This window comes from Echinops telfairi, unplaced genomic scaffold (assembly GCF_000313985.2).
Source record: "Echinops telfairi isolate 266 unplaced genomic scaffold, ASM31398v2 ScPeMD7_7458;HRSCAF=8496, whole genome shotgun sequence".
NCBI classification, from domain to species: Eukaryota; Metazoa; Chordata; class Mammalia; order Afrosoricida; family Tenrecidae; genus Echinops; species Echinops telfairi.
This window is the reverse complement of record NW_022111358.1, coordinates 45117603-45138974: the sequence shown is the minus strand read 5'-3', so window position 1 is coordinate 45138974 and position 21372 is coordinate 45117603. Positions and strand designations below refer to the sequence as shown.

General features: G+C 49.1%; 1 protein-coding gene across 1 annotated transcript in view; it reads left to right on the top strand.

Moving 5' to 3' along the window:
- The window catches only part of LOC101638488 (CMRF35-like molecule 2), a 33502-nt gene extending 13123 nt beyond the window's left edge, over nt 1-20379 (top strand). The window contains exons 5-7 of the mRNA XM_004709307.2: nt 17433-17486; nt 19810-19856; nt 20241-20379. Coding sequence (XP_004709364.2) covers nt 17433-17486; nt 19810-19856; nt 20241-20379 — 240 coding nt within the window. The remainder of the gene's footprint in view (nt 1-17432; nt 17487-19809; nt 19857-20240) is intronic.
- The last annotated feature ends 993 nt before the right edge of the window (nt 20380-21372 follow it).

The following is a 21372-nucleotide window of genomic DNA, read 5'->3' as shown; positions in this document are numbered from 1 at the left end:
CCAGGTCGTCTTTCTCAGTTCACTCCCAACTCTTAATCGCTAGGTAGATCAGATGTAGTTTTCTCTAGTGTTGGCTTTAGAGTGACTTCGTGTCTTCCAGAGTGTGTGGGTCCCTCTTTCATTTAGAAAAAGTGACAATATATCAACGAAGCCACACCTGAAGAGCACTGGGAACCCATAGACTAATTCCTACCACAGTGGACGGCCACCTGGAATCAAAGGTCAACTTGGCTTTTCTCAGCCCCACCCAGGAAGGGGTGGCATCATGATCCCTGAGCTCCTCCGTGGTCACGGTGAACTGGTGGCATCTGTGACGGTCCCTGATAGACACTTGACCCCCTCACCCTCTGCTCTGACCCTGTGATCAGGAGTTGGCAAGACTCCCAGCCCTCCCCTGACACCCCCAACTTGCCGTGGGACGCCCACCCTGGCCCCCACTGGGCTGGACACTGCTGCAGGGTCACAGATGGAGGCGTGGCCTGGAAAACAGAATCCAAAATACAGACCTGGCAACTCCCTGGGGACCGACCAGGCCCTCTGATCCATCAGTCGCTCCCCAGAGCTGCCAGACCTCTTCAATACACGTCTCAGTCTCGTGGTTGCTAGCCTGGACAAAGGTCTGGCCTTTGGCCCGTCCAGAGTGGAGACGCAGGCAGGTGGATGCCTGGCGGTAAGCCATGCTCCAGAGAGCCTGCTGCCCTCTCGCTTGCTGCCTATCTTCCTTTCTGCACCTGAGATTCTTAGAAGAAAAGTTCTCACTTCTAACCACAAACTAAGAATAGTTGTAGAAGCACCCAAGTCACCTGCCTGAGTCCTGGCATGATGGAGTGAGTCAGAGCTGGGTCCCGGCACCTGTGCTCCTTAAAGGGGCCTCAGGGTCCACGCACCTCTCCTCTATCTCTGTCTACCTATCTACCTACTTTCTATCATCTATTTACTATGTATCTATTAATCTATTCCTATGTATCTATTAATCTCTCTATCCTATATAGCCAGTGTCTATCCATCTATCTTTTAACATCAACTATGTATCTGTCATCTATCAATCTTTTATCTGTGAACCTATCATCTGTATATCTACCCAACATGCATCTATTTACCTATCATCTGTGTATATTTCTATAAATCACTCATCTATCTATAGCGATATACCTATGTATGCAGTCATCCATTTGTTAGGGTTGAGAATCGTTATCTTAGGAAACAAATAGCATTTATTTACTCTATTTTTATCTTCTTTCCCTAGCACTTTAGTACCTATCAAACAGCAAACACATACCTTCTATGTATTCTATGTGTAAATATGTCTTATATATGTGTGTGTAAGTATAAATGTATATATATATATAAATACTTTTACCCGCATGCAATCTGGTGATGCTAATTCCTTTCACCATGCTGTGAGACCATCACCACTGTGTCTCTCAACATATGCAACGGTGACTCCCCTCCCCCTCTTCCCCACCCGTGGTCACTGCCAACGCACTTTTGTTGGCACTTAGTTCCCTGTTCTAAGTGGGGTTGCATACCGTCCTGTTGTGACGGACGTTCACTCAGCGTATTGTTTTCAAGGCCCGTCCACGTCGCAGCCTCAGGGCTCCACTTCTCATTGTGGCTGAACAGTCTTCCACCTGGGGGTATGGGCCACGTGTTGTTTGTCCATTGTTGCAAACTGAGATAGTTCAGGTTTATGGTGCCAACCTGGCCGACAAACACAAGTGGGGTTAATTGAAGGGCGGAGAGATAAATGGCTCCGTGAGAACTATCTCGGGTCTCTTGCTTTTTGATGGTCAGACCAGGGTGCAGCTGCCTTAGCCAGTTCCCTGCTTCAGCTGGCAAGGCTCACTTCCTGCAAGACATCCCTGAGGAGAAGCCACATGGACCTACCCCGATGCAGCCCTGGGTGCTGGAGCAGCCGTGTGGAGACCCCTGACAGCGCTGAGATTGCTGAGATTCACTGATTCGGCTTTCCTCCTGCAGTCGGTGTCATTGCATGTGCTTTGTGAGATGGAGGAGGACTTTGTAGATCGGTGTCAGACATATGGGCTAATGTTGGACTTGTGGGCTTGGACAACACTGGGTTGGGATACTTTCTTGATGTGTACTTAACCTTTATATCAAACTCTCTCTTAAACATATGAGTTTCTGTGGATTTGTTTCCCTAGTTTACCCAGACTGACACACAAACGCATGCATTTTTTTCAAATCAGTAAAGAAGTACACGGATGAATAAACAGACCCTGCCGTTTCCCCTCCTTTCCCTCATTTGGATCTTCTTGGCCTCCTTCCCCAGGCCTGGGGTTCCAGTTCTGGAAGCCAGCCCCGCAAGTGAGGCCAGGGACAGCTCCCAGGGTCCCATCTGCCTGCCCTCTTCCCCGGGAGATCAAATGCCAGCCTCCCTCTAAGACTCACAACCCTGCCCAGAGACAAACTGCCTTCGATTGGGCCGAATCATGCGTTGCACGTTCCTTGAATGGACTTCCTTTTATTCTGTTGTGTAGTTCTTCCCCATCTCATAAGCTGGGGGCAAGGACGGGCCATCCCTGGGGAATGTGGGATGGGAGTTACGATGTATTCTCATGATCCCGGGAAGGAAAGGATTCAGGCCAGCAGGCGTGTGGAAGAAGCCCCGATGGGAGAGCAGTGCGCCGGAGGAAGGGTCCTGGGAGTGGTGGAGATGCCCCGGCTTTGCACCAGCCTGGTGAGAAGTCTGTGGGCAGGGAGAAACAGCCCATACTTAAATCCCCTTTCAGGAGGCTCCCTGAGGACACCCCCCAAATACTCTGCCTGCTCTCCCTCCGTCCTGGACCAGCTCCCTGCTGGAAGGCCTTCCTCTTGGGTCTGGGTCCCCCTGAGCGGAGGCCCATGGTGGGGACACTGTGAGCCTCCTTTGGCCTGCCAGCAGCTGCCAGCTCACTCCACTGAAACTGCCTGTGCAAATGGCCTCTGCCCACTTCCTTCATCCATCCCTTCCTTTCCCATCAGTCACCTGCTCTCTCCACCCCCACCCTCTTCTTGACCCTCTGCGTCCTCATTCTCACCTGGCATCTCCTGGGTTTTCTTTGATGCTCTTTCATTTGGGAGAGTGCCCCCCACGCCAGGCTCTGCACCCCGCGGGGACCTGTTCCTCCGGCAGCTTCCAGTCACTCCGACGCTGCCTCCGCTTCCATCCCCATCCCCGGCTGGCAGTTTGGGAGCACAGTGTCCCGTTAGCAGCTCCGAAGTGCCCCACGTTAACTGGCCATCACCTCCCCTAACGTGGGTCCAGGAGACCCGAGGGCCTCCCCTTAGTCCCAAGTGCCCCCCGTGGATCTTGTGCCTGTGCTGGCAGCCAGGAGCCCATAAAGGGAGGGCCCGGGACTGCCAGGAGCAGCCGTCTGTCCCAGAGCGTCATTCCTCCCTCTCCTGCATCCTCACTTCTTTCTGTCTCCCCACCCCCTTCTCTTCTCCTTGGCTTTCTTAGCCGTTTTATCAAAGCACCCCAAAGGCTCTAAAATCACCACCATCAGTCAATCTCGACTCACAGCAGCCCTGTCAGATATCACGGAGCTGCCCCTTGGGGTTCCTGAGGCTGTAAGTCTTTCCAGGAGTGGAGAGCCTCGCCTGGCACTCATGGAGAGGCTGATGGTTTCGAACCGCGGACCTTGTGGTTAGCAGCCAACACATGCAACCAGAGCTAAAGGAAACAGCAGGATTTTAAAGTGTACAATCTGAGAAGCTTTGCCACCGTCCCCTCCACCCCACCCCGGCCCCCTCAAACGCACATGCAGATTTACTTTGTGTCGCTGCACACCTCCATGCGTTTCAACTCTCTACCACCACCACAGATGTCAAAACCTCCCACCCCCGCACCTCCCCCATGCCCCCAAGATCATTCATGATCGGCCGAACCCCCTGGACAGAAGGCAGCCAAGCTGGTGGGGCTCAGACCTCTTGCTGGTGGTTTCTGTAGACTGCGTGTTTCCGGTGGTTTTCCAAAGACCTGAGTTTCCCAGGTCTTTGCAGCGTGGTTCAGTCCTGACCTGCCTGTGGGCCAGCCCAGTGGCCAGCCCGCGACCTGCTTGCTGGTCCTCGGGGAGAAGTCCTCTTTGCGGTTAGACTGCAGCCCCGGCAGGGGGGTGAGCTCGGCTTCTAGGACCAGCCACCACCGCCTTGGTCCCCTTCCTCTTTTTCGCTGCCCCTCTGCTTTACCAAGCCTGATGTCCTTCTCCGGGGACTGGTCTCTCTGGTCAACCCGAGACAAAGTCAGCACCCTGGTCTCTAAGGAGCATGCTGGTTGTACTTCCTCCTGGTTTGATCTGTTGGTGGTCCATGGTGCTTTTCCTCTTCGTCGATGCTGTGATTCGAACGCATTGATTCTTCTTTGGCCGTCCTTGTTCCGTGGGCAGCTGTCACGGGCACACGGGGTCATCCGAGGAGAGAGTGGCAGAGGCGTGGGAAGCCCCGCAGTAGGTCAGGTGAGGGAGCAGAGCTCCTGTGGAGGAGCGCTGGGGTTGCTGCGGGTCACTGCATGGGTCACTGCACGGTCCCCAGCTGACACGCAGGAGAAGATTCACTCTTGCCAAAACCCGACCCAGGGTCACCCTGAGTCACCGGAGGTGGGTTTGGTTTCATGGTTTCTGGGTGGAGCGAGCTGGGCACAGAGTGGGGGTGCGGACTATGCAAACTAGGAGGAGGGAAACACGGATGTTAACAGAGGCCAAGGAAGAAGAGCGCAGTTTCCTGCCACAAGCCGCCCCACGGTGGGCTGCAGCGTGGTTTGGGGGTGCCCTGCGGTGGGGCCCGTGAGGACGTGGGGGAGCTCCTCCTCACCCAACAGAGGCAGAGCCCCAGTCTCGTCTTGGATCGTCTCCTGCAGAATATGGTCAGCTCGCCCAGCTTCCCACCCTGGCCAGGTCAGTCTTTCCTCTGACCATCTGCACCCAGGACGTTAGGAAGCCCCACCACCCACCGTGGGCCAGCTTTCTCAAAGAGCATCTCTCTGCTCCTCCTAATGCCTACAACCGGGAAGTAGGTGTAGAGACGCTAGGGGGTGAACGAGAGACGCTCAAGGGAGATCAAGCAGGCTCAGCGAGCTCATTTCTGAGACTGGCTTCAAGTCCTGGTGGGGGGGCGCTTTGGCACCTGTTATACCACGTGGCTGCCCCTGGCCCAGGCATTTGGTCTGGCTGATAGGACCAATCCATTGATGCGCTGTGGTGGTTACATAATCTGGTGTCAACTTGCAAAGGAGTGGAGTCTAGCCTGTCAATCAGGTCGCACCTTGATGACCTTATTTGGAGGTGCCACAGAAATAAATAGCTCCCTAGAGGCCTCTCTCTCTCTCTCTCTCCTTCATCTTCCTGCTGACAAGACACATGGAGCTGTGCTGATAGAATCAGAGCCCTGGAGTTGGAGGAGCCACGTGGAGACCCCTGCCAGCACTGAGGTTCTGCCACCATTGCCACTGGATCCACAAGACTTTCCACCCACCGGCCTGTGATCTTCCTGCTTTCATCTCGGCATGTCAGAATGACAGGAGAAAACGTCTCATCGCCTTCACTTCTAAGGAGCCTTCTGGCTGCCCTTCTTCCAAGACAGACTGGTCCCTTCTTCTGGCTGTTCATGGCGTAGTCAATGTTCTTCCTCAGCACCACAATCCGAAGTCAGGAATTCTTCTTTGGTCCCCGTAGTCGTTGCTCAGCATTCACATACACATTAAGTGATTGAAAATACTGTGGCTTGGGTGAAGCCCACCTCAGTTCTCAAGCCTCAAAATTACATCTTTGCTTTGTGTGCTAGTCTGGGGACTTTAGAGAAACAAATCCACAGAAACTCATGTACAAGAGAGAGTTTTTATATAAAGGTTAAGTGAGCATCAAGAAAACATCCCAACCCAGTCCTGCCCAAGCCCACAAGTCCAACATTAACCCATTAACGCATATGTCCAACACCAATCCACAACGTCCTCTTCCGTCTCACAAAACACACACTATGACAGCGACTGCAGGAGGAAAGCCAAGTCAGTGAATGTGTAAGCATCTCAGCATTGGCAGGGGTCTCCACACGGGTGCTCCAGCACCTAGGGCTGCATCGGGGAAGGTCCATGTGGCCTCTCCTTCGGGATGTTTTGCAGGAAGTCAGCCTTGCAAACTGAAGCAGGGAACTGCTAAGGCAGCTGCCACCCTGGTGCGACCATCAGCAAAGAAAGATATGCCCCACCCAGTGCTTTGGAGTTCTCAGGAACCAGTAGTCTTTGTCAGAAGCTGGAAAAAATCTGGAACCATGAAGAAAACTCCTCTCTGGGACTGAATGTTAAAGGGAGCTGTGAGCAGGCTGGAATGCTTGCTAGGTGACCACCTGGACCCACCTGTTGAGTGGAAGTGGGAGAAATGCAGCAATAAAGAGCTGGGTTGAGTTTGGCCACTGATATCTGTGGACTTGGTTTACAGGGAAAAAAGAAGATGAGAGCGGGGTTGATTGGTCCAAGGTTCATGACCTAGCACGAGGGGGGCTAGGCTTGTTGAGGTGGTGAGAACTCATGGTCTAAGGCAAGGTGACCAATGGGCACCCTGTGGAGGCTGAGTGAGGCAGCCCACATTGAGTTGACCAGAACCCGACCAGCTGGAGATTTTTGAGCCTGTGAACTGGTGCATATTGTTGCTGACTTTATGGATGGCCTGTCCGGATTTGACTTTGCTTGTGGATGCAGACTGAGATAGTTAGTTTATTGTTCCAGCCTGACTGATAAACACATGTGGGACTAATTGAAGGGCGGAGAGATAAGTGGCTCGGTGAGCTTCGCCTTTCTTGTCTCTCACTCTTTGACCATCGGACCAATGTGCTGCTGCCTTGCTTGTTCTGTGCCTCAATTTGCAAGCTACACTACCTGTGGGACACCTGACCTGTGAACTGTGTTGCTGTAATGTGAGGTCCCTTTAAGACGTGCCTTGCCAGAGAATTGGAATGTACATCTCTGGAGCTGGGGACTGATGTTTGGTGACCTGGCTGACAGTTGGTGACTTGCCTTGCTGTTTGCTGCTGTGCTGATATAGCCTAGCTCTCTCTACAGAGGAGGACCTAGCGACCCTCAAGACTCAAAGGACTGCTAGTGTCTCACAACTCTCTCATGGGAGTGAGTTACACTGAGCTATTTGTACTGCTTTATAATTTAGCTGTTCGTTTCTTGTATTATCTATCTATCTATCTATCTATCTATCTATCTATCTATCTATCTATCTGTATATAATTTAACAGTTCATTTCTTGTGTTATATATCTATCGTTATAAATAAATATATAAAAGTATCATCAATCTGGTTTTATCTCTCTAGAGAACCTTTTCTAACACACAGACTTTACAAGGTTCCTTTGGTCACTCGTAAGTATGCATGGCTGGTACAGTGAAACTGCGGATGGCTCATTAAATCAGTTATGGTACCTTGGGAGCGGGGTGCTGGAGAAACAAATCATAAGACTGACACAGCAGTCAAGTGCTGTGCCCGCTATACTGCCATCCGAAGAGGCAGCCTTGGCTCCTGACCTCCTGGGACTTGTAGAAGCGAGGGACAGGGACAGGAGACAACAGCACTGTGGCCACCTACTTCAACACATTTGTGAGTGCTGAGAGGATGTACAGGAGCCCTGGTGGGGCTATGGGTTAAGGGTTGGGCTGCCAACAGTGAGATTGGTAGTTCAAACCCACCAGCCCTTCTGTAGAGAAAAATATGAGGGCAGGGAAAAGTCTCTCATAAAGACTTATCATCTCAGAAACCCTCGACAGGGTTCTGATGGGTCAGAATCAACTCGATGGCAGTGTGTTTCAGGTTTGGAGGGGACGGACAAGGTCTCTGGGAGTGACCACATGGGAGAATTGCCCTAATCGGGGAAGACCAGGAGGGCTTCCCTAGGGGGTGGTCACGCTGGCTGAGCTGAGCGGTGAGGGAGGAGCATTGGGAGCACTACCATGGGATCTCGGTGGGTAGGTGGAACAGAAGGTGCAAAGGCCCTGTGGTAGGAACTGAGCAGAGTTCAGGCAAGAGCTTGAAGGACTCTGGCTGGCAGTCACAAAGAGCCAGGAGACCTGGGGGGCAAGATAGACTGGCAAGGCCGATGGGGGTCAGGCCCAAGCAGAACCTCCAGGCCACTTAGTCATTTGGGCTTTCATTCTCAGAACAGCTGGAGGCCAGGGACGCAAGCCTGTGAGCAGCCCAGTTAACGCGTTGGTGAGCTCAGTGCTCTTGTGAGAGGAACCATGGGGAGGCCTTGTGGGAGGCAAGGTGAAGGTGAAAGCTGAGGCCCGCCCATGGGGGCCGTAGGTGGAGGTGGTGAGCGGACAGATACCTAGCATGAGAATCTACGGTGCTTGGTGGTAGAGTGGTGTGAGGAGAGAGGGAAAGGGGGTTCCCAAAAGGGGCCCCAGGTTTCTGGTCTGTGCTCCCAGGCCAGATCTCATGGTGAGCGGCCCAGTGTGTAACCCAGGACACTAGCAAGGCTTGTTTTAGAATGTATGGTGTGTGCTTGGCCATTCTGCTTTTGACACTGACCTATGCGTAGATGCCCTCTCTTGAGAAATTAGCATGACAAAGCCCTCTGGTAGATGGACACGATTGGTGCCAACCACACTGGGCTCGAGCACAGGAACCAGTGTGAGGCTGGGCAGGGCTGGGCAGGGTCTCCTGTCGTGTGGGTCGGAACCCACTCAGTGACACCTCACAGCAACAACAACTATTTTCGCTGTCTCTCTAAACATTTAAGGTTTGGACAGGGCCAGGTGGGTGGAGTTGCAGGTCTGAGGTGGCACTGGCCCTGGTGGTGAAGGGCCAGGTCCGAGGAGGAACTCTGATTGTGAGGAACTGACATTTTCTCAGAAAGGAGGCTACAGCTCCCCGTAAGAGGAAACACAGCTTTCCTCTGCTGTGGGGGAAGGTGAGCCTCAGAGACCAGAGGCTGAGGGCATGGGCAGGGGCTGCATCCTCATCGAGGGACTCTGGGCTGCCCACCTGGGATGAGAGGACAAACCCCCAGGCTGGCCACCCCAGCCACCAGCTTTGGGAGATGACTCCAATCATGGCTGGACAGACACAGAGAAGAGCAGGAGTGGGGACCAGGCCCCTCTGGGTGCAGACACAGGCTGTACCCACCGGGCTGTTGTGGGGAAATGGTCCCGTGTGCCAGGGCCCAGTGGCTTCCCCCAGTGCTGGTGCTCTTCTGTGTCCCAGGTGAGGGTCTTCCCAGGGCTCTGTGCTCGGGGACTTCTGCTGGGAGTCATGAGAGAAAGGGGTCGGGGAGGAGTCATCAAGGGAGATAGGGAGGGGCTCAGGGAGCAGTGGGGTGAGGCAAGGGGAGGGGTGTCGCCAGCACCTGCCCACAGGATGAGAAGACTCAGAGGTGCCTCATGAGAGCTTGTGCCTACACACGGTGACTGTAATGTTACATCAGGAATGGTGTCTTAGGACATATTTCTCTCTTAGTGCATGCACACACACACACACACACAGTTATTATATTAGAAACAGTGTCTTGGTATCATTTCTGTCTGTCTTGCTTTCTCTCTTACACACACATACGCACAGTATTGCTGTTATAAATGGTCTCTTGGGATCTCTCACATCTCACACACACACACACAGTTATTGCATTAGAAATACTGTCTCAGTATTGCTTCTGTCTGTCTCTCATTCTCTCTTTCTCTCACAGATACAGACAGAAAGACAGACACACACACAGTTATTACATTAAAAAGTGTCTTGGCAAAGCAGGCGCATAAGCAAATGTGATGAAGAAAGCAGATAGAGCCTGGCTATCAAAAGATATAGTGTCTGGGGTCTTAAAGGCTTGAAGGTGGGCTTCCCAGAAGATGGCGACTGAGTAACACATACCGGGGGACTCCGCAGAAATAAGCCCAGGAGAGTTACTAAGAGGGAAACTCAACACTGCTGGATCACAGGAGGAGCATCATAAAGATAAGTAGGCACAGATCCACAAGGTTTCAAGGGGCTGGGGACTTTTGGCTTACCACAGTGGAGGCCAGCTAAGGCTTGATCTTAGCCATGTCACTGTCTCGGCCGGAGCTGGGACTATTTGAAACCTGTGCAGGGGCTTTGTCTCAACACAGCCACAGCTTACCGCTGCCTCGGGGAAGGGACTAAACCTTTGCAGCCCCACGGGCAGGGATCAGGGCTCAGCTACATTGTTACTTTTGTTCACCTCTCTTCTCTCTATCCCCCACAGTCTCAGCAGGCTTAGTTTTTCTTTTTCTTTCTTTTCTCCTCTTTGTCTCTTTCCTGTTCTCTCACACTCCACTGCCAACCTCTAGACCACTCCCGTTAGCCTAGGGAATTTATGTCTGCCCCACACCCAGTTAGGTGAGCTCCATCCTGTGCAGTCTGGGGAAAGCCCAACAGACCTGCACTAGGGGATACTCTGCCTCTTACTGGGGAATTCCTGTCTGTGTGTCTGGGGAGCACCTATTTTTCGTCTTTGTCATATGTGACTGAGGGAATTTCCTTCTGCCTACTTTAGTACCTCACACAGCCTAAGGTAGCTTGGCCAACACTTGCCAAGGTTCCAAGCGGATGTAGGAACCTCTGCCCAACCTCTGCAGTGATCTATCTGTCCAAGGCAATTCCACCCACCATTCGTGGTGTTCTACACCAAAGCAGGCAACCCACTAGCCTTCTGGGGCACTTCCCTGACAGGAGAGCCACAGGAGGATAAAGTGGTAGGCTAATTCCACAGTGAAATTAGCTGTAGGCAGTTCGAAGAAGCATTCCTACAAGTCTCCCAGAGAGAGCCAGTGCTCTTTGACTCCCTGGAAAATGGCACCTGGATCCTCTAAAACAACACAACGCAAACAGCCATCATCCCCAACAATCTCAACAACAACAACAACAACAAAAACCCAGGAGAAACAAAAGGCAATGGCAGAAGATGTCCTGAACATAACGACATGCATAGAAGAAGCAGACATTGAGCTCCCACAGAAAGAAAATTTCAGAATGCTGCTTGGAGTCATACAGGACATGAGGGAAACAATACAGAAAAAGGATGGAATGATAGACGAGTTAAAGGCCATACACCAGAGGGAAATACAGGAGCTTAGGGAGGAGATAACAAAAACCAGTAGCAGAAACACGGACCTCAAGAATTGAGTGGAAGAATCAGAGAAGGGCATCAGTGACTTGGAGGACAGCCAAGCAGACTTTAACAAATGTGAACAAAAGTTTAATAAGATCATCAGAGAAGTTGAAGAAAACCTAAGAGCTATTTCTTATGCTATGAAGAGGAACAACATTAGAATGATTGGATTACCGGAGGGAGACACAACAATAGTGAGAGAATTCTTGGAGGAAAACATCCCCAGATTAATGAATGAAAACCAGGCAACCATTCAGGAGGCTGAAAGAACACCAGCTAGACTGAATCCCAAGAAGAAGTCACCAAGGCACATAATAGTTAAACCATCCAACTTTGAGGAAAAGGAGAAAATCATGAGAGCATCTAGGGAACAACAAGCAATCACATATATAAAGTTTCCCAAATAAGAATATGCTCAGCCCTATCAGCAGAAACTATGAAGAAGAAGAGAGAGTGGCGTAACATATAACAAAAATTGAATGAAAACAATGCACACCCAAGAATACTCTACCCAGCCAATTATTGATCAAGATAGATGGAGAAGTAGGAGTCTTCCCAGACAAGGAAAAACTAAAAGAATATGTTAGAAGAAACACAGCCCTATGAAAGACAACACTCACCAAGCATAAATAAGAGACCCCCCACATAGAACAACCTCACCCAGAGGGCAACAAAGAGAAAACAGACCCCAAGATAGCATTGGCTTAAGGATGGAAAGAAGTCAAGAATGATACACACACATGCACAACACACTAATGAGAAAGGAAAGTAGGAAAACACCCAACACAAAAGGTATAAGATGACATCACAGAGTCCACAGATGGAGATAATAACCCTGAATATCAATTACCTGAACTCAGGCATTAACAGACTGAGGCTAGCAGACTGGCTTAGAAAACACAATCCATCAATCTGCTGCCTACAGGAGACACATCTCAAGGCTACAGACAAAAATAGGCTGAGAATCAAAGGCTGGAGAAAGGCATACCAAGGAAACAGCAATTCAAAAAAAAAAAAAAAAAAGCAGGGATTGCAATACTATAATCTTGGATAAAATTGACCTCAAGATACAAACCATAAAAAGAGATAATGAGGGACAATATATAATGCTCAAGGGAATGGTAGAGTAAGAAACACTAAGCATTTTAAACATATATTCCCAGAATGAGAGATCAGCTGAATATGCCAACCAAACACTTCAAATGATGAAAAAAGAAATCACAGCCTCAACAATTATAATGGGTGACTTCAACCCACTGCTCTCTGAGAAAGATAGATCACAGGGAAAGAAACTCAACAAGGAGTCTAGAGATCTAAATACTACAATTAGACAATTTGACCTGATAGATATTTACAGAGCTTTTAATCCAAATACAAAAAAATCACATTCTTTTCAAGCCTGCATGGAACATATTCAAAGATAGACCACGTGCTGGGGGATAAGGTGAATCTACATAAATTTAAGCACATTGATATCTCTCTCTGACCACTGTGCCATAAGGCTGGAAGTCAACAAAAGGAAGATGAAGAAAACAAGAGCAAACAATTGGAGGATGAATAACTCTCTACTGCAAAAGGAGTGCATACTGGCACAGATCAGAGATGAAATTAGGAAATTTCTAGAAACCAATGAGCATGAGAACACGACGTATCAAAACTTATGGGACACAGCAAAGGCAGTTATCAGAGGAAGTTTCATAGCAATACATGCACACCTGAAAAAGGAAGAGAGACTCATGATTGAAATGCTGGCACAAAATTTACAACAACTAGAGCAGAGTCAGTAGGACAATCCTACTAATAGCAAAAGAAATGAAATTATAAAAATCAGGGCTGAGATTCAAGGGAGGGAAAATAAGAAAACTATGGAAAAAATTAATGCTGATAAAAGTTGGTTCTTTGAAAGGATAGACAGAATCAACAGACTGTTGGCAAACCACACCAAAGAAAGGAGGGAACAAATTTCAAAAGCAAGAATGAGGGATGAAAGAGGGGACATTACAACAGACCCTAATGAAATCAAAAGGATAATTACACAGTATTACGAAGGATTGTACTTCAATGAATTCAACAACTCGGAAGACATTGACAAATTGTTGGAAAAGCAATCCCTCCCTAGACTATCCTTGATGGACGTCAAGAATCTCAACAGACCCATTGCAATAGAAGAAATAGACAAGGTTATCAAGGGATTATCAACCAAAAAAAATTCCCCTGGACCAGATGGCTTCACTGGAGAATTCTACCAAGCATTTAGGGAAGAACTAACACCAATCCTACACAATCTCTTCCAGAACATAGAAAAAGACGGCAACCCCCCAAACTCTTTCTGTGAAGCTAGTATAACTCTGATACCAAAACCAGGCAAGGATCCCTCAAGTATCTAGAACTACAGACCAATATCCCTAATGAACATTGATGCAAAAATCCTTAACAAAATACTAGCCAACAGAATACAAAAATATATAAACCAAATAATTCACCATGGCCAAGTGGGATTCATACCAGGGATGCAGGGATGGTTCAACATACGAAAGACCATTAGTATCAATCGCCACATTGACATGAAAAACTATAAGAACCACATGGTAATATCGATAGATGCAGAAAAATCATTCGACAGCATCCAACACCAATTCCTGTTTAAGACACTTGAGAAAATAGGAATGGAAGGACAGTTCCTTAAGACAATACAAGCTATATATGAAAAACCAACAGCCAACGTGTAGTCAATGGATAAAAGACTAACACAATCCCACTGAAAAAGGGGACCAGACAAGGATGCCCCTTGTCCCCAGTCTTATTTAATATCGTGCTGGAGGTTTTAGCTAACAGCATAAGACAAAGAAAAAGACATCAAAGGTATTCATTGGGACAAGAAGGAGGTGAAACTATCGTTATTTGCAGATGATATGATTTTATATATGGAAAATCCCAAAAGCCTCACAAGGGGAGTACTGGAAGCAATAGAGCAGTTTGGCAGAGTGGCAGGATACAAGATCAACAAACAGAAGTCCATCGGACTGCTATATGCATCTGATAAGACCACAGAAGAGGAGATAAAAAAGGTGGTTCCCTTCACAATAGCCAAGCACAAATTAAAATATCTAGAGATATACCTGACTAAAAGAATAAAATATCTATATGAGGAAAAGTACAGAACACTATTACAAGAAATCCAGAGTGACCTCAACAAGTATCCCATGCTCGTGCATTGGAAGACTCAATATAGTCAAGATGTCAGTTCTGCCCAAGGCACTATATAAATTTAATGCAATCCCGATACAATTACCCTCATCTTTCTTCAAAGAAATGGAAAAACGGATTACCAACTTCATATGGAGAGGGATGAAGCCCTGAATTAGCAGAGAAATTCTCACGAAGAAGGACACAGTGGGAGGGCTTGCTTTACCTGACTTTAGCACATACTATACAGCCACAGTTGTCAAAACTGCATGGTATTGGTACAATGACAGATACTCAGACCAATGGAAAAGAACTGAAAACCCTGAAATAAAATCATCAGTATACAGACAACTGATCTTTGATAAGGGCCCCAAAAATATCCAATGGGAAGCAGATGCCCTCTTTAGTAGTTGATGCTGGAAAAAATGGATATCTACCTGCAGAGAAAGGAAGCAAGACCCTTACCTCACTCCATGCCCAAGAATAAACTCAAGGTGGATCACAGACCTTGAAGTTAACCCCCAAACTGTTAAGGCCATCAATGAGGGAATTGGGACCAACTTAAGAACTCTGGCACAGGGAATACATAGGCTATCAGAAATAGGGAAGGACACAAACACAGAGGAGGCACAAATTGACAAATGGGATATACTGAAGATAAAACACCTGTGTACATTGAAAGAATTAACCAAGAGAGCAATAAGAGAGTCCACGGACTGGGAAAACATCTTTAGCAATGACACATCAGACAAAGGCCTTATTACTAAAATCTATAATACACTGCTAGCTTCCAAAAAGAAAAAAAAATTCCCACTGAGGATGTGGGCAAAGGACCTGAACAGAAGTTTCACAGGTGCAGAAATCCGAATGGCCAATAAACGTATGCGGAAATGTTCCCCATCTTTAGACATAAGAGAGATGCAAATTAAAACAACAATGAGGTACCACCTAACACCCTCAAAGATAGCCCAATTAAAAAAATCAGAAAGCAACAAGTGTTAGAGGGCCTGTGGGGAGCCAGGAACTCTCATCCACTGCTGGTGGACCTGTAAGTATGTACAGCCACTATGGAAATCAATCTGGTGATATTTAAAACAGATGGAAATTGAGCTACCATAAGACCCAGCAATCCCCCTACTGGGCATATACCCAGAAGAGGCAAGAAACAAACCATGGCCAGGCATCTGTGCTCCATGTTCATTCCAGCACAGTGCACAATTGCAAAGAGTTGGAAACAGCCCAAATTTCCATCAACTGACAAGTGGATTGAAAAACTGTGGTACATACATACAATGGAGTACTACGCATCGCTGAAAAGCCATGATGAACGTATGAAGCTTACCACTGCATGGGAAGAACTGGAGGAAATCATGCTAAGAGAAGTAAGCTAAGCACAAAAGGACAAGTACAACATGAGTCTGCTGAGGTAAGCTTTAAAAAAACAAAAGAGAAGGGGCAGAGGGAAAAAGCTGCTGTATACAAACATTCCTGGGGTGAGGACCAGGTAGTATGGCAGGGGCTAGACCAAATCCAGGGATACATATGGTAGCCAACTAAAAAGGGTGGGGGTGGGGGGCAGAGGGAAAAAAAAAAGAAAAAAGAAACGTGTAGTGGGGGAAAAGGGCACTAACCCACCCAAGGGGAAGGTATTGTTTTTATCTCCACAGGGAAAGAGGGACCAGACTTCAATCCAGTGCTCCAAGATGTGAAAGCAACATGCTGGCATGGAGTAGGGAACCAGTGGAGAGGTCTGAGGGGCCAACCCCAATCCCAACTACGTGGCCATCTGCTCCTCTCCCCAGAAGAATTTATTTCAGAGGACAGCACTGAATCTGCAGCTCCGGGAGATGGCTGATCAGAGCACATGGGAACAAATGAAGGGGGAGGAAGAGAGAGTGGAGCACATCCTGGCTAACCAAGCCTTGAGGATGATATTCCTGCTTAGAGCAGCCAATCCACAGAGAAGACAATATGGCCGGCCCCACTATGAGACATGATATCCCTCACTGACCCATAGCCCTTAGGGGACAACACTGGAGACACAGGGTGGGAATTGTCCCCGATCTGATCCCACCACATGGAGGCACAACACTAAGGGCGTGCAACAGAACAGCAAGGGGAACAGAACAACGAAGTCCCCAGGGAATACAAAAAATAGACTTTGGGGCCAGGGCTTGGCGCCCCATCAGACTTGACTGGAAAATACTCCTAAAGACCAACAGACAGTCCTTGAACTAACTACAAGCTTTTCTTTCTTGTTGTGTTTTGTTTTGTTTTTTAGGTCTTTGGCTTGTTGTTGTTTTGTTTTATTTTGTTGCTTGGTTTTGCTCTGTCTTGTTTTTGTGCATGTTATTATCTCCGTAGGTCTGTCTAAATAAGATAGGCTGGATGAACAATCTGGAGGAGAAAGCAACGGGACCGACAGTTCCGGCAGGGACATGGGAGAGGGGGAGGTGGGGGGGAGGGGAGGGTAGTGGTGTTAACAAACCCAGGGACAAGGGAACAACAAGTGATCCAAATCGATGGTGAGGAGGGTGTAGGAGGCCTGGGAGGGCTTGATCAAGGGCAATGTAACCGAGAAGAATTACTGAAACCCAAATGAAGGCTGAACATGCTAGTGGGACAAGAGGAAAGTAAAAGGAAACAGAGGAAAGAGCTGGGAGGCAAAAGGCATTTATAGAGGTCTAAATAAAGGCATGTACATATCAAATATATTTATATATGAAGATGTGAAAATATATCTATGTGCATCTATGCATAGGTTTAGTATTAAGGTAGCAGATGGACATGCTCATCTTCCCGATACTATCGCTGAAGACATACAGACACACACGCTGATGCTGACCTGCTCTGGGCTCTCTCTCTCTCTCTCTCTCTCTCTCTCTCTCTCACACACACACACACACACACACACATACACAGAGTTATTACATCAGAAATAGTGTCTTGGTATAATTTCTCTGTCTGTCAGTCTGTTTCTTCCACACTCACACAGACATGCACACACCCTCTGGTGTTGACCTGCTCTGGGCTCTTCCTTGGGCACCCTCAGCACCCCTTCCCACGTCTGACATGAGGGAACTCCTCACCCCCAGGACTATGTCCTTGTCTGCTACCTTGTCCCCCCAGATGATGAGGGGCCTGCATACTGACCCCGGGGCGCGGCTGACCCAGCCCGTCCAGGTGAGGAGTCGGGACTTGGCTTGTGTTCTCCAGGCTCCCTGGTGCTGATGGGTCCCAGGACTGTGAGTGTGCAGTGTCCGTGTGAGGAGGAATTCACTAAAAATAATAAATATCGGTGCAGAGGATAAGCTGGAGAAATACGTAAGGAGTTTATGGAGACTGGAGAGTCAACAACCGAGGTGAGGAAGGACCAAGTGTCCATCAGGGACGAGCCCGCCCAGCTCAACTTCACAGTGACCCTGAGAAACCTCACCAGGACGACCAAGGCGCATAGTGGTGTGGGATTGATGTCACTCTTTTAAACACAGGACAAGTGGATCCCAACTTCCAGGTGGTGGTGTCTGTGTTTCCAGGTGATTCCCTCCCCCACAGCCCCAGCACTGCCTGAGTCTGTTGCTCGTTGGTCTTGAGGAAACGCTTGGGCAGAGGGTTGAACTGAAGAGTTTTTGAGGGGACGGGGTGGGGGGTGGGGGAGTGTCAGTGACGTGAGACGTACTGTATGTAGCCCTGTACATGTGCATGTGTGTCAGCTTGTTCTCAGGATTTCCCGTGTCCCACAACCCTGGGGAGCTCTTGTGCAGGAAGCAGGTGGGGAGGGTCTTATCCTGACCAGGGTTGTGCCCACTACACCATCTGCCCTTAGCGCTGGGCCCTGGGGTCCTGAGAGGGTCCCATGCCCCCTAGCCCTTCCCACACACTCCCAGTTCTCAGACAAGCCGTGCTCATGGGCTGGCTCCACCAAGCCCCAAATCCCACCTTGTTTTGGAAGTACCTGAGAGGTACCGGAGGCACCAGCTCCAGGGTCATTGTTCTGGAAGCTTCTGCAGTAGCCACGTGGAAGGTACCAGAAGAGGCCTCTGAGTCCCGTGTGGACCTCCCTGTGCCTCTGACGAGGGTCCCACGGACTCATTGACTTCTCGGACACTGGTCCGGTCTTGCCCCCTCCTTCTCTGACTGCTTTTGCCCACAAGAGGGAACCCAGAGGGGCCCTGGATTCCGCTCCCCAGGCCGCAGGGAAGGAGAGGAGGCCAAAGGTCTCAGGCTCCTTATCCCAAATGTTCCGCCTGGTTCTCAACTCCTCCTTTTTGGAACGGGAGCCGGTTCTGCTTTCCTAAACCCCACGCAGACCTTGGCTAGCTGAGAACCTGGTGGTTGGTAGCGTTTGCCTGCCCTGCCACCACCCCTGCTGCTCGGGCTTCGGATTCTCACGCAGGCCGTGTGTGTGTGTGTGTGTGTGTGTGTGTGTGTGTGTATGCGTGTGTATGTGTATATGTTTAGGTGTGTATATGTGTCTGTGTGTATTTGTGTACGTATATGTGTGTGTATGTATGTGTGACTGTGTATGTCTGCACGGTATGTGTATGCGTGCATGTGTGTACATGGTTAGGTGTGCATGTGTGTGTTATGTGTCTCTGTGTATATGTGTACATATATGTGTGTGTATGTATGACTGTGTATGTCTGTATGGTATGTGTATGCGTGCATGTGTATACATGGTTAGGTGTGCATGTGTGTGTATTTGTCTATGTATATGTGTGTATATGTATGTGTGACTCTGTAGGTCTGTATGGTATGTGTATGCATGCATGTGTGTGTATGTGTGTACATGTTTAGGTGTGTCTGTGTGTCTGTGTGTATTTGTGTACGTACATGTGTGTATATGTATGTGTGACTCTGTATGTCTGTACGGTACGTGTATGTGTATGTGTGTATCTAGTTAGGTGTGTATACATATGCGTGTGTGTGTAGAAGCATAAGTCCCCTGAGATCACTGTGGGGAAGAAAAGGACCTCCTGTCTCTGAGCTTCACCAGCGCTCCTTTCTCTGTGTCCTCATCACTGAACGTCCCTTCTGGTCAGTCACTCCCACCATAGCTGCCTGGCTGAGGTTGGGGGACTGAGAGCCCCCGCAAGAGTACAGTCTGTCTATCACTGGTTTAGTTGGATGGCTCACTCCCAACAGCAGCCTGGTGGGATGTCCTGAGTCCCCAGTGCTCCGGGTCGACCTCCGGGGTGAAGAGTGAATGCCATCTGGACTCTCCACCAGAGTGGACAAGGTAGAGGCAAGATGAGACTGTGGGGCTGGAGCACCACCTGGGAGCAAGCATCCATGGGCCCTCCGATCCTCATGTTTAGGGCACCAGGACACAGAGCACCCTGAAATGGTCACCCCTTGAGTGACCTCACCTGTGAGTGAGCCACCCAGGTAAGTAGGAAGCAGGACTAGCATCTAGTCCCGATCTGCCCTTTGTCCTCAGCCCCCACTGCAGACTCCAGCCACATGAGCTCCACAAGGACCCCTGGGTCAGCCATGTCCCTGACAGGTACTGCCAGGCCCACTGCAGACCCATGATCCCAGGCAACACCCAAGGTAAGGGTCCATCAATGAGCATTTGTCACCTGGGTGCCACCTGGATGGCTTTCCCTCCAGGGATGGAGCACAGTTCACTTCTCTGGGATCTTTCATTTATTCATTAAACCCATACACAGCTTTTCAGGCCCTACTGTGTGGAGGGGCTTGCTAGGCAGTGGGGCAAGGTGACAAACATCCTCACTACAGCCAGCCCCTTGCTTATGTCTCCAGTCCTACGTTAAAGACAACAGTCCTTCAACTGGGCTGTCTCCTTGGAGCCTCTGAGGTTTGGTCTGATAAGGATTATTGTAGACACAGGATCTGGGCTCATGGAACGGTGAAGAGGAGACTTAGGGTCTCTTCCCGGGGGGCAGCTCACTGTCTGTCCCTGTGTCCTCGCAGGTCCCTGTTCAGCAGTGTCCACTTCCTGCTCCTGGTCTTCCTGAAGGTGCCCCTGTTCCTGAGCATGCTCGGTGCTGTCCTCTGGGTGAACAGACCCCAGAGGGCCCCTGAGGGAGGGTGGATCAGTCAGACTATGTGAACCAGTAACCCTGGTGTCCAGGATGCCTTGTCCAGTGAAGGGCTCAGAGTGATCTTGTCAGCAGTAGATCCTGTGTTGTTTCTATAAGAAAACTCTGTAATCCTTCTTGAAGTTTTCTCATGCAATACTGTATCTGATAAATAAGTATACTGTTAATAAAGCATATTCCTCGGCACCTGTTTGTCTACCTCCTATCCTGAGAGAATGTCATCTTTCCATGTCTTTTTGTGTCTAGCCTGAGAGAGGAGTCCACCTTCTTCTCTCCATGGTTACATCATCGCCTGTCAACTTACGAAGGGGTGGAGTTTAGCCTGTCAATCAGGTTGCAGCTTGATGACCTCATTTGGAGGTCATTTGGAGATAACTAGCTCACTGCAGGCCAGATACTCTCACTGTCAGCAAGACATTCCTCCTGACAAGCCACGTGGAGCTGCACTGATGGAGCCAGAGCCCTGGAGCTGGAGGAGCCACATGGAGACCCACGCCAGCACTGAGATGCTTCCACTGCCACTGGATCCACATGACTTTCCGCCCACTGGCCTGTGAGCTTCCTTCATTCAGCATGATTGCATGGCTGTGTGAGTCTAAAGAGGAATTTTTGGAATAGTATCGACCTATGGGGTAATATCAGACCTATGGAGTTGATCTTGACTGGGCTGGAATGTTTTCTTAATGCATTATTGCACTTTGATATAAGGTTCTCTCTTACACACATATGAGTGCCTACGAATTTGTTTCTCTGTTCAACCCAGACTAACACACCATTACTGTCAATCACCTCTTTTCCTGATCTGCTTCGCAACTTATGACACACAGTGATGTCATGTGTCTGGGTTCTTACCTTCTTCTCTCTGGACTAATGCAACTATGTTTTAGTAACTACAGTTTAGGAAAAAATCTTGATATCGGATTAGTGATGTATTTTGCTGCACTGAATCAGGCACATCTTTGCAGATGTTGATCCTTTCCTCTTCCAAATTTAGGAGTCACCAT